The sequence below is a fragment of the Watersipora subatra genome, chromosome 1 (genome assembly GCF_963576615.1).
Source record: "Watersipora subatra chromosome 1, tzWatSuba1.1, whole genome shotgun sequence".
Classification (NCBI taxonomy): Eukaryota; Metazoa; Bryozoa; class Gymnolaemata; order Cheilostomatida; family Watersiporidae; genus Watersipora; species Watersipora subatra.
Genome location: NC_088708.1, coordinates 38,909,709 through 38,924,146, shown reverse-complemented (window position 1 = coordinate 38,924,146; position 14,438 = coordinate 38,909,709). Strand labels below are relative to the sequence as shown.

The 14,438-nt window shown below is 38.1% G+C and overlaps 1 protein-coding gene across 1 annotated transcript in view; it reads right to left on the bottom strand.

Moving 5' to 3' along the window:
- The window catches only part of LOC137387398 (prolow-density lipoprotein receptor-related protein 1-like), an 85,081-nt gene that overhangs the window by 1,555 nt on the left and 69,088 nt on the right, over window positions 1–14,438 (bottom strand). Inside the window, exons 28-34 of the mRNA XM_068073814.1 lie at window positions 14,079–14,259; window positions 11,321–11,451; window positions 6,754–7,056; window positions 5,410–5,538; window positions 3,081–3,242; window positions 2,708–2,836; window positions 2,076–2,214 (exon numbers count right to left, since the gene is read on the bottom strand). Of these exons, the coding sequence (XP_067929915.1) occupies window positions 2,076–2,214; window positions 2,708–2,836; window positions 3,081–3,242; window positions 5,410–5,538; window positions 6,754–7,056; window positions 11,321–11,451; window positions 14,079–14,259 (1,174 nt within the window). The remainder of the gene's footprint in view (window positions 1–2,075; window positions 2,215–2,707; window positions 2,837–3,080; window positions 3,243–5,409; window positions 5,539–6,753; window positions 7,057–11,320; window positions 11,452–14,078; window positions 14,260–14,438) is intronic.

Below are 14,438 nucleotides of genomic sequence, written 5' to 3'. Positions count from 1 at the left end.
CCATATCGCGCGTAAGCTCCATGCTTGCATTGGACAGGGTGGATATTTTCCTTACTTTTTCGTAGGAGAGACATATTTCTTCGGAAAAACTGACCTCCGTTGCGAAATTACGCTGTCATATAAAAATCAGGCTTACTCTTTCGTACGGGAGACCGATTTCTTCGGAACAAAGCCTTTCGCTGGAATTGTGGGATAGGTTGAAAAGGTCTAGCGGTGTATTGTGGGATACATAATCGCACGCACCCATCGCAAGGATCCATTCTGTTGGATACTTGCGATCAGCGTACGCACGTCGCGCGACCGTCGTACGTTGACGTTTCCATATCACAACTGGCCTACGCACGACGTCGTGCGCCTTGTTGCGCGCCTTGCGCTGTCATATGGAAACCAGGCTTTAGTATACAAGCGCAAGCGCAGCCAGCTAATGTGTTACATAATACAACATTACATAATACAACATTTTATAAAATCTATAGCTATCATGTATAGCCAAAAGCCATGTTAGCTGTATAGCCAAGAGCTGCATGGTGCAGCTTTAGTAGGCTTTGTACAAAACATTTTTGATTAGTGAGTAGTTAACTAATTAGCATATCATTTTTGTACTTGAACAAAAGAAAACAATCTGCAAGCGTTGAACCAATAGAAAATATGTTTACAAGCCATCCTGAGTGTAGTTTCGCTTTGCAAAAACCAATTTTTATCGTAATTTCTTCTTAGCGATTTTATTAATTCTAGTTCAATGGACTTTGGGTGACATTTATTGAACAATAGTACTAGCGAGAGTGAATATTTTTAGCAGTAATAATAATGCAGTAAGCTATAATAATATTAATAACTCGTCAGACTCGGGACATTCTACAACACATTTGTAGCCTTTTTTATGGCATCAACTGATGTAAAGTTTTAAGCTGATTAATTTGGTATCAAAAATTTGTATAGGTCATCTGGTTCAACTAGTACAACTTGTACTTCAACTAGTACAACTAGTACTTCAACTAGTACAACTAGTACTTCAACTAGTACAACTAGTACTTCAACTAGTACAACTAGTACTTCAACTAGTACCACTTGTACTTCAACTAGTACAACTAGTACTTCAACTAGTACAACTAGTACTTCAACTAGTACAACTAGTACTTCAACTAGTACAACTAGTACTTCAACTAGTACAACTAGTACTTCAACTAGTACAACTAGTACTTCAACTAGTACAACTAGTACTTCAACTAGTACAACTTGTACTTCAACTAGTACAACTAGTACTTCAACTAGTACAACTAGTACTTCAACTAGTACAACTAGTACTTCAACTAGTACAACTAGTACTTCAACTAGTACAACTTGTACTTCAACTAGTACAACTAGTACTTCAACTAGTACAACTTGTACTTCAACTAGTACAACTAGTACTCCTGCGCAAATGGAAAATTGTAATGAGTAATCACTATTTGCATAATTAACTTGTAACGTGGCTGAGTGGTGTAGTGGTTAGAGCCCCCGACTGTAAAATGGAGGATCTGAGTTCAATTCTTGTGTGAATTTTATTCCTAACGCTCTTAGCGTGGCTTCGGACAGACTGACAGACACGGCTCTCATTATTTAAGATTTAACTAAAGATTTAACAAATATATGCATCCTTATCAAATATTAGGTTTTAATGAATGTGTTATTGTCTCGCTGAAAAAATTATTTTGGTGGCAAAAGAGTTAATACAGTCTCCTACAAATATTGACATGTTGATAGTCGACACTGCAAAGTACTCCTGGTTACAAGGTTTCTAATATAACACGCAATTCATGCTCGTCAAACGACAATCAGCCAGCTGGCACATGGCTGATATAAATGTTGGTAGAGAAGGACTCATCCCAACTTTCTTAAAGTTGAGGATTCCTCAAACAAGCTAATAATAGCACTGTAGTGAACTTTTCATCTCTCTCTCTGTTGACTTCTGATGGTATTAAAGAAGCATGCTACCACATATAAGCCTCGGTGTAGATATAGATTTATTAAGAAGTGTTAGTTGATGAAAAATATTAGAATCCAAAAGCAGAGGCTAAACAGAAAAAAGAACTCACCCTTTAGAAACATGTAAAGCCAGTGAGACAAGTTGATTATCACCTTCTTTATCAAGCTGTGCGAGGATGAGACAGTGCGCGCCGTCTGTTTGGCATACTTGCACAGTGCCGGTGAACGAGTCAATCCAGTACATGTTACCTACATGAGTTCAACAGAGATACCTGTTTAGAAAGAGTCAAGAGTTGTAGGCAGTGGCAGCAACTTGAGATGGCTGCTGTTTGATATAGTGGCTCAGCATGAAATTTCCTTAGATGATACATGAGAACAATATCGGAGCGAAACAGCAAGCAGAACACAGGAGTTTAAGACACACTTGAGACAGGATGGGTAGAACGCAGGAGTTTAAGACACACTTGAGGCAGGATGGGTAGAACGCAGGAGTTTAAGACACACTTGAGGCAGGAGGTAGAACACAGGAGTTTAAGACACACTTGAGGCAGGAGGTAGAACACAGGAGTTTAAGACACACTTGAGGCAGGATGGGTAGAACACAGGAGTTTAAGACACACTTGAGGCAGGAGGTAGAACACAGGAGTTTAAGACACACTTGAGGCAGGAGGTAGAACACAGGAGTTTAAGACACGCTTGAGGCAGGAGGTAGAACGGAGAAAGGTGGCCAGCGGATACTCACCACCTTGCGGGTCAATAGCAAGATCTTTGGCGGCTATGAGACCAGATACAATGGTCTTTCTCTCTGTCAGATCTCTGTTGCTCCTGACAATGCTATGGCCAGAATCTATCCAATATATGTAGTCAGAGCCTACAGTTTACAAGCAAAGAATGTGAAAAATGCCGCTGCTTTTCCACCTCTTCACCATTTTTGCTCATTTGAGCAAATATCTAGGCCACTATAACAATATAGAAAGTAAAACCGTATTCTAATTGTATCCAGGTCGTCATCGAATAAATGACGTCAGCCCCATTTGACACTACAAAGGTTCTTAGAGTTGGCAGCTTGTAATCCAACAAAAAAATAAACGTCAGACAAACAGAAAGAAAAGTACCTGGTTGTGTGCAGCTGCTATAATAGTAAAGAGCATTTGGTCGATTAACTTGTGAGATCACTGGCAGCACATTAGCTGAATTGACAGCCCATCCTTGACTAGACAGCTCAACTGCTCCTAGCCCATGATCACGGGTGGCGTAGAGCAACATCGGGCTGATAGCTGCGACACAACAGGACTGTGAGAAATGTTAATCACACCAAAGAATGATGATAAATAAATTATATTTATTTATTCAATACAGCCCAAACCTAGCAGCCCATACCTAGCAGCCCATACCTAGCAGCCCATACCTAGCAGCCCATACCTAGCAGCCCATACCTAACAGCCCATACCTAGTAGGCCATACCTAGCAGCCCATACCTAGCAGTTAATGGGCACAAGTGTATTAAAAATTTACTACAATTTTTTGTTTAGACCTGCTTATATATTTTATAGTCTGCTTTGTATATTGTACATTTAACTCTATCTTCGTTTTGTGTATAGACATAAAGGTGATGACTGCTACTATACCGCTACTATACCGCTACTATACCCTAAAGCACTATCTGTATTTAGGTAATAATGGTTTACAAGCTTCTTTGATATTTGGCCTGACTGTGTGAACCGATGTATGCACCCGGTGCACTTAGTGCCTGCTTATGATGACCTTTACACAAAGACCGGCACTGCTGCGCGTCAAGAGTAGCTATTGCTCATACTGTTGTGGAATGTGATCCACTGAGAGCTGAGCCTAGAGCTGAGCTAAGCCTAGCCTGTCTTGACAAACTGTTGTTTTTGCGGAGTTGTCCCCCGTCGAGCGGGTGAGCAACACAACAGCTTGTCACAAGACGTACTGCACCTGATGCATCAGCTGCACTTATAGGGAGTTGTTCTCTTTCGTCTACGCGGCTTGGCTGCGATGTTATGGCGGTCGCGCCATTGGTAATCATAAGGGATTTCGCGCAAAAATTTATGTAGAAAAAAATAAGATGACAACGTTTAATCAAATACCAGTCTCTGTTGTAAACGTTAGTAGAATTTACAGATAAGATAAATTGAAAATAAAATCCATAAGAACAAATAAAACTGACTGATACAAAAATAGAAATACAACTGAGTGAGCGCACAAATAACGACATGTTTAGTCACTGTTGTTGCCTAAGTTCTAAAGTTCTACTAAAGTTTACCACAGAGACGGGTCGCTGGTTAAACGTTGTAATCTTATTTTTTCTACATAAATTTTGCGCGAAATTCGTTATGATTACCAATGGAGCGACTGACATAACATCGCAACCAAGCCGCATAGACGGAAGAGAACAACTCCCTATAAGTGCAGCTGATGCATCAGGTGCAGTACGTCTTGTGACAAGCTGTTGTGTTGCTCGCCCGCTCGACAGGAGAACAACTCCGCAAAAACAACAGTTTGTCAAGACAGGCTAGGCTAAGCTAAGCCGAGCCGGGCTGTGCTCAATCAGGCAGAATAATGAGGTCAGAGTTTAGCCAAGCCCAGCCAAAGCCAAGCCAGAGCCGTGCCGAGTCAAGACCGAGCCGGGCCGAGCCGTTCCGGGACAAATAGAACGGAGGCGGAGCTTACTAGCTATATAAGCTCGAACATTTGTGTAGAAGAGCAGAGCTGTTCTGGGCCTGTTCATTGCCTGTTACTTGAGCATTCTTGTACAACCTATGAACTAAGCAGAAAATATATGTATAAACTCATTCACCGAGTCTTGTACTAGTGGAGGAAAGTGAAGGTCGCACGAAACCTTTACAATACTTCATTGACTTGCCCTGCTAGTAGACAGAAGACTTTCTCTGCTTAAATGCAACTAGAAATAATATACTGTACCAGCCATTATGGTAAATAATTCTTTTAAGGATTACGACTAAAGATTACGATTAAGGATTAGGATTAAGGATTACGATTAAGAATTACGATTAAGGATTACGACTAAGGATTACGATTAAGGATTACGACTAAGGATTACGATTAAGAATTACGACTAAAGATTACGATTAAGAATTACGACTAAGGATTACGATTAAGAATTACGATTAAGGATTACAATTAAGGATTACGATTAAGGATTACAATTAAAGAAATACAATTAAGAATTAACAATACATGATAAGTAGTGGGTTCATGGGGTGATAGAATCCTTAGTGCATGAATTAGTGACAAAATAGCGAATGGATATAAAGCGTCATGAAGAAAGTATGAACATGCCATTAAAAGCACTGAAACATGATCATAAGGCTTGTCAAACATCAGCCAGTGTAGCCAGATCTTTATAGCTATGAAAAAGTATAGCTCAAATTCATGCTTACAGAAAAATACAAAGGAAAGTACCTCTGCAGCTGGAGTTTTCATATCTATAGCTGGCATAGCACACACAGGTGCCATAGTCTGTGCTCGGGTCAACCGGAGGGAGACAATAATGATTGCAGTCCAAGCATTTCACCCGCTCCTCTCCTGATGCTGCATACAACACAAACCACAACAAAACATTTTATAAAATAAAAACTCAGATTCTAAGATAGGTTCACTCGGCATGTCTGATTATTTTATGATTGCATCATAAAGATTGCTAGCATCTATTTGGCTATTTTAAATGTAGCAAAATCATTGGTTTAGCACCACAAATGAAAAAAATGTACTCTTTTCGAATGGCTTTGACCTATGGCTTAAACATTTTGGATTTTTTTAAAGGCTGTCACAAGAACTTGTATAACTTAGCCTTGGTCTCAACTATAAGCTGTAAAGTTGCATCAAAATGTAGTAGTAGGTGGGACTGCTATTGAAGCACTACAGTAGTAGTAGGTGGGACTGCTATTGAAGCACTACAGTAGTAGTAGGTGGGACTGCTATTGAAGCACTACAGTAGTAGTAGGTGGGACTGCTATTGAAGCACTACAGTAGTAGTAGGTGGGACTGCTATTGAAGCACTACAGTAGTAGTAGGTGGGACTGCTATTGAAGCACTACAGTAGTAGTAGGTGGAACTGCTATTGAAGCGCTACAGTAGTAGTAAGTGGGACTGCTATTGAAGCACTACAGTAGTAGTAAGTGGGACTGCTATTGAAGCACTACAGTAGTAGTAGGTGGGACTGCTATTGAAGCACTACAGCCAATGCTTTCGTTTTACATAAATACGATCTTACTCGATTGAAAGATTCTTACTTGAATACATTAATACATTACAAGAACTGATGTGGCTCACATTATAGGCAAGTGATTCCATAATAATTATAACAAGAGTGAACTAAACAGAGCAACTTTTTTACCTTTCACCAAAGACAAATTTTGGCATTTCTCCGCAAGCAAATTATCTCCCCTACCTAAATATATTGATTTCCTAGTAATTCTTTTCTGTTGTTGTGTACAGCAGAAATAGCGTATCACGTTTAAACTATTAAAAAAGCTTTAATAGTCGCGAAATATGGCAGCAATGAATCCACCACTATCATTTGGCAGCAGTAAACCAACTGGACTTACAACTCTCACAACCACTTCAACACTAATCTAACGACCAAATAGACACATGCATAAGAAAGTTCAATTTGACAGTAGAATCAGTTGCATTTCTTTGACAGTGTAATATAGGTCTACTAGTAGCGAACTTGATGTCTATGTTATATACTTTGGTCGCTGCATAAGGAAGAGCCACGCTAAACTCAATGTTCAAGTAACTCACCAGTCATATGAGCCTCAACTAGTCTCATAAATAAAGGCAACTGTCCCTTCACCGCACCAACTTTCCGTGCAGAAGATAATGGGGCTGAAAGAGCTATCTTCTTTATATCATAGCCGGATGGTAAAGACTGGTTGTCAAAGGCAACAGTAAAATAGAGATCATCTTCCCACACTGTCCACCTTTCTACCAATTTATCTGTGAGCAAGGAGATTCTCCTTCCATCGTAACAAAATATATGAGTTCTATTGCCAAAATACAGGCGACTCCGCAGGTGATTGTCACTGCTTAACACCAGATTCATGTCTACAACATAACATTATTATGTACAAGACATATGCATACCATGACATTTTCATCTTTTTTACCAATCTTCTACACTGCATCTGTTTGAGATATTAATATACATTATCAGAATATACATTATCTGAATGTACATTATCCGAATATACATTATCTGAATACTTAGCATCCTTAGACGACTCCCCTTTTCCCCGCCGCTTGTCTTCTTGCAAATGTATAAAGCTCAGCTATATTTCTTTCTGTTTAATCATTTGGTGATTGACAATTTTTAAAATCATCACAAAAATAAAAAAATTGAGAAATTGGTCATAGTGGGAGATTGATGCTGCCAAGATTGGTGCTCTAGAAAACCACAACAGCATGAGTAGCAAGAGTAGCAGAAGTAGGTGGATTCACTGCCCAGGCTATATATATATATATATATAAATTTGGTAAGAAATTTATTAAAATTTGACTAAGCAAAAAATTACTAAAGTTTTCGTATTACACAAAAGGTGTGTAACACTCATCAGATAAAATGCTTAGATAAGATGCATTTTATCTGATGAGTGTTACACACCTTTTGTGTAATACGAAACTTTTAGTAATTTTTTGCTTAGTCAAATTTTAATAAATTTCTTACCAAATTTATAGTAAGCTCTACTTCAGTATCGAGCACTTTATGCTGACTTTTAGCCTATACTTTATTGTATATATATATATATATATATATACAGTCAAACATGGATAACTCGAACTTCAAGGGACCGAGCAAAAGTGTTCGAATTATCAGAGCGTTCAAGTTATCAGAGCACTGTCACAAGTCCATATATTTACTTATTTATTAGTAGATACATGTACATATACAAACTATAATATAAATCAAAAGCACAAATGGCTTGTTTCAAATTAAATGCTTCTAATGTAAAGTTTAAAACGTTTTCATGAAAAAAGTATAGAGATTTTTCTATCACTTGAGATTGGTTTGTTGTTTGAGGTGATGTTATTGCCAGGACGTTTTTCAGATTGACATTGGCAAAACTTGATCGTTGTTGAAATGCTCAAAAGAAAAGACATTTTTTTCTTTTGGGGTTTTACCCACGATCAATTTTGCCGTTTTTTCTTGAAGTTTATGCAGATTACCTTACTTTACCTGGGATTTGTTAAGAGCAACACTCCGAGGCAGTTCAATTAGAAGTTTTACGAGGTTTTACGGTACATTCTATATCACTCACGCTTTTTTAATAGATATTTATTGAATGTACACACGTATTCTGTGTTTAGGTCAAACGATGAATAGTTTTTTGTAGCTCAGACAACGTATACGTTTAATTACAACAATTTTTAAGACGTTTTAAACATTCAACATTTCGACGTTGATTCAACACGGAATCAACGTCGGAAAACTATTCATCACGGGCTAGCCGGGTCACGCACTCAAGGATTTTCGCTACGCACATACAAAACAACATGCGATTTTTGTTTTGTATGTGCATGGCGAAAATCCTTGCGTGCGTGACCCGGCTAGCCCGTGCTATTCATCGTATTGCAGTATAAATCAAATTTCACAAAACTTTTAGAAAAGTCGTTGACAAAAATATTTTGCCGATGGTGGTAATAACGACGCTTATGAATTACGAAAAGATGAAGTTTACCTCTATGGCTTTGAATAAAGTGATTTTCTAAAGCGATAACAACCGTTTCGGTAGCCGTTGGGCAAAAAAACAGTTCGAATTAACAGTGTTGAGTTCGAGTTATCTATAGCAATTTATCATTACGTGGAAACGGACCAAAGGAAATGTTCGAATTAACCATGTGTTCGAGCTATCCATGGACGAGTTATCCATGTTTGACTGTATATATATATAAAAAATTGTTTCCTCATCCCGGATACCCCGTATGGGTGGTAAATTCTGCTCTAACTCGGGTCTCCTACCAGAGACCTGGGAGTTTGAGCACTCGCCGCAAGATCTTAGCTGTTCCCAATAGCGCACTTTTCTGCAACTCACCTGAGTTGATTGTTGTTGGTATTTGGGCAAGCCACATTTTATGCGGCTTGCCCAAATATTTATATATATAAATATATATATATATATATATAACACATCATTATAAATGTATAGCCTAGAAAGAGGGCTGACAACGAGCTTAACCTCTAATTGAAGCTTCCAACTCTAGCTTTTTGGAGTATTTTTATGTGCTAATTGGTATCTATAGTGATTAGACCAATGGAGCTTCTACCCAAAGCACCGAATCAGTAAAATGCCATGAAACAACGAATAGCAAATGAATGAGCGGGTGGAGGCAATTATCCATATGCTACGCTAAACTAATTGACACCTACACAAACAGCAGTATCTATTATTAAACCTTAACACAAGAATTATGAGGAGAGAAGAAAAATAAGCCATGCTCTGGAAAGAAACAGCATTCAAAAACACAGGAAATGAATTCAAGCCGGTCCATGACATGTATGTATAATCAAACAGTGCTAAAGATTATCGTGCATACAATCAAAGCAGACGATATCCAACTGCTAACATTACCTTGCAGCGCCTGCCATCACCTGCCTGCAACCTTCAACCCAACCATCTAAAGCTTAGAAGATGTGTTATTCAATGGCGATGAACTAAGATTAACGCCTAAGTGTGGCAAAGAAAACATTTAGGATGACAAATGTTGTCAATCATTTGTAAACAGTGAACAATATTACACTCATTTAGTTAAACGTTTGGGGTTGAAGAGCAAGGAAGAGAGGCAGCTAAATGAGAACATGGAGTGGAATGAGGTTTAAAAACAATGAGCGAGATCAAGATGTAATAAGAACATTAAAACGCATTGTAATGAGATTAAAGCCAGCCATGAAAAAATGGAACAATAGAATTAACAGTAGAAGTAACAATAAAATTAACTTGCCAAGTATACATAAAAAAATAAATTGGTGAATTGTATGCCCGTGTTTGTACTGAAAATAAGATTTAGCGCTGCGAATAGATAGGAATAGAGACAGACAAGTGACTGTACAGAGATAGAGAAAGACAAGTGACTGTACAGGGACAGAGAAAGGCAAGTGAATGTACAGGGATAGAGAAAGACAAGTGACTGTACTGGGATAGAGACATAAAAGTGACTGTACAAAGATAGAAAGAGACAAGTGACTGTATAGAGATAGAGAAGGACAAGTGACTGTATGGGGATAGAGAAAAAGATCCAGAGAAATGAAGGACTGACAAACGAGCAATATTATTCTACATGACAATACTCAACTCATTAAAATATCATCATTAGTATATTTGGCAAAAAGCGAGAAGAGATAAGACAGAAGAGGTGAAAAGAGATAAGAGAAAAAATTAAGAGAGAAAGAGAGAGAGATAAAGAGAGAGAGAAAGAACAAGAGAGAGAGAAAGAGAGAAGGAAAGAGAGACAGAAAGAGAAACAGAGAACGAGAGAGAGAGAGAGACAGAGAAAGAGAGAGAAAGAGAGAGAGACAGAGAGAAAGAGAGAGAGACAGAGAGAGAGAGAAAGTGAGAGAGAAAGAGTGAGAGTGGGGAAGAGAGAGAGGGAAAGAGAGAGAGAGGGAAAGAGAGAGAGTGGGAAAGAGAGAGAGTGGGAAAGAGAGAGAGAGAGTGGAAAAGAGAGAGAGAGTGGGAAAGAGAGAGAGTGGGATAGAGAGAGAGTGGAGAAGAGAGAGAGTGGGAAAAAGAGAGAGTGGGAAAGAGAGAAAGTGGAAAAGAGAGAGAGAGTGGGGAAGAGAGAGAGAGAGTGGGGAAGAGAGAGAGAGTGGGGAAGAGAGAGAGTGGGGAAGAGAGAAAGTGGGGAAGAGAGAGAGAGAGTGGGGAAGAGAGAGAGTGGGGAAGAGAGAGTGGGGAAGAGAGAGAGAGAGTGGGGAAGAGAGAGAGAGTGGGGAAGAGAGAGAGAGTGGGGAAGAGAGAGAGAGTGGGGAAGAGAGAGAGTGGGGAAGAGATAGTGGAGAAGAGAAAGTGGGGAAGAGAGAGAGAGAGAGTGGGGAAAAGAGAAAGAGAGAGTGGGGAAAAGAGAAAGAGAGAGTGGGGAAGAGAGAGTAGGGAAGAGAGAGTGGGGAAGAGGGAGTGGGGAAGAGAGAGAGAGTGGGGAAGAGAGAGTAGGGAAGAGAGAGTGGGGAAGAGGGAGTGGGGAAGAGAGAGAGTGGAGGAGAGAGTGGGGAAGAGATAGTGGGGAAGAGAGAGTGTTTGGAAGAGAGAATAGAGAAGAGAGAGTGGGGAAGAGAGATTAAGGCAATCAGTCAATATATAGAATACAATTAGCATACCTCTAATGTTATCGAATCTGTAGCTCGACCCCTCGAGGATATTATTACGTGTGCCATTTGCTGATAAATGGCTACCATTCATGTACATATGGTATATAGCACCCGTGCCCTCATCTATCACAAACATTGTGCTGTAAACAAAAAAAAACGTCTTCCTAATAAGTAAAACAAACATAGCAAAGACAATATAAAAACCAAAAAGAATACAATTCTCGCACAAATTTAAAACAGATACAAGGTCAGTTTTAAAAGCCTATTGGGTTCCACTTGCAATATACAGGAGCTGCATAGCTTTAATCTCCATGTTCGCAACACAAAATCCATGATAGAACACAAAGCCCAGCATATCAAAACGAATGAACAATACAATGGACGATACAACGAGCGATACAATGAGCGATACAATTAGCGATACAATGAACGATACAATGAACGATACAATGAACGATACAATGAACGATACAATGAACGATACAATGAACGATACAATGAACGATACAATGAACGATACAATGAACGATACAATGAACGATACAATGAATGATTGTTGCATCATATTATTAGTAATGCAATCCAAGCTAGAGGAAGTCCAGGCAGCCATCGATTATAGCACATGTTCCCCAAAAAATAAATTGTCAACGATATCCCTTACTCATCAGAAAATCTTCAGTAATATGTTACGGTAATGAGAGTCATGAGTTCAAATCCTACCTACGGAAAACGTGGTTTTACAGACTTTTGTTTTAGGAGAATAATTTTTTATGTTTGATAGAATTTCCTTTTACAAGTCAATGATTTTGCTAAAACTAATTACATATAAAAACAACGGCCAGCTTTCTGACGCCTAGTTAAGTTTTCAATTGAATTTAAAGGCTTCCATAATTATTTATTGAGTTACAACATAAAGATTGAATCTACATACGCATATGTCGATATAGTTGCTATGTCTTCAGCACTTTAGCATTGGAAATTGCAGTAACAGTTTATACAATAACTTGTATTGTTTCACAATTAATTGATGAATAATTATCGTATTAACAGTCACAACTTTAACTCGAATCAGGAAAACGCTACACATTTGCAGCAAAAATTCCAGCAAATTTTACACTAGAAATTCCACTGTCATACAGCCCACGACCAAAGTGATATTGGGAAAAAGAAAGGGTACTGATGGTTGAGAAATGCAATATTAGCAGTCAAATAGGATAACTGCAATGGTAGCTGTAATGTACTGGGTGTGGGTGTTATTATATACAACAAATAGTAATAATGAAAGGAAAAGATTATATGTTTATATCTCTCCTCCTGCAAAAAGAGAAATGCAATATTGGCCAATATTAGAAGTAAAATGCACTGATATTATTAGAATAACCAATATTATTAATATAGTAATAATAGCAAACCAATGCACAATTTTGTTTACATTTCAAAACGTCATAGCTAACAATATCATGAAGTTGTGATATTTATATAGATTTTTAGAAAAGCTGTACTACGTAGTCATTGTTCTGTAGTCATCCAAACTAATAATTAATTATTGTAATAATCTCATTAAAACCGTTAGAAAAAATATCATCGAATATCCCTTTACTTACACTGCGTTAGAATTTTAGAAAATCTGTACTACATAGTCATTGTTCTGTAGTCATCCAAACTTATAATTAATTATTGTAATAATCTCATAAGAACCGTTAAAAAATATCATCGTCATTTCATTTACTTATACTGCGTTGGACATCCGTTAGAATACCAAAGAACTCAAATGTGTCAGCAAATGAAATTGAAAATGAAAAAATTGAAATCGGCAAGAATGAAACGATTTCTGTACTCCTATGTTAATTGCCGAAACCTTCGGCAATTCGACAATGCTATAGGCTGGTGAAAAGTGCACGTTTTTTTCGTGAAATGCGCAAGACTTTATCGTTCTATTATCTGTTGCTCGGCGTTTCATTTTCCGGTCTTAGCTTTTATTAAACTAAGCTTTTCAAGCAATTTGTGGCGATTTTCGTCCAAATTATTCTGTATATTTGTGTATAATCCGATCAGATGGGTTAGTTTTAGGAATTTACGGTAACCTTTCAAAGGCTTGGTAACATATTTGAATAGGTTTATATGCGTTTTGTATCATTATTATACTTAAACAACTTTACTGAAAAATAGTTAAATTTGTTGATAGGATTTCGTTGCAAGGGTTTGGTGACGGCCGTTAACGGATAATTTTTCGAGAGTTGTGTGCACATGTGCATTTATCATAAATCTCCCAATCAATCGCTTCACTCTTGTTTGGTCGTGGTATAAAAACATTACAACTCAGAAAAAATTCAAATAAAGAATACTATGCCAATATTCATCTTAGCAAATGGTTAGTAAATTTTAGTTTTTTGCTAGAGCTTCTAAATTGTTCATTGGCACTGCAAAGGCTTGATTACATTTGAACCCATAAGGAAACCTTGATAACACAAAACATAAACATGAAGAACTAAGCTGAAACCATTAACTAGATAAAACCACAGAAAAGCAAATGTTGTACATTTGAAACTGTTAAAACCTTAAGAATTTTTTCTAGTTGGACCACGTTTGGGGATGGGGTTTGGTTGGCAGGCTTTATTGTTCAAGTATTCATCTGCTCTGAAACCACAAACTTTAAAATCTTCCATGAGTAGTCAACTCCTAATTGAGTATTTTGTAGCGACCAAACTCAGCTCTGATTGGTTCAAAGGTGATATCCATTTTGCTACTGTAGAGAGTCTTGTCTTACCCATTGGATGGCTGCAGAGAGATACGAGTTGGCATTACCAGTGAGCTTGTGATGGTTACTCTACGAGAGCCGTCAAAAGCGCAAACATCGATGCCACCGGGGGAGCTCGAAGTCCTCAAAGAGAAGGTGGTGATATAAAGCCTTTTGTAGATGTAGTCGACAGCAAAACCATACTCTACAGCTAGAAATAATAATGATATTCAAATGTGTTAACTAGAAACCGTTGCCATATTATAGACACTGTCAGGTCACCACTATACCCTCTACATGTAAATCAATCTCCAAGTCTGTCATCTGTTTGTCGGTTTGTCCTTTACAGCCATTAAAATCTTTGAACTAAAAACTAGCATTCTGCTAGAT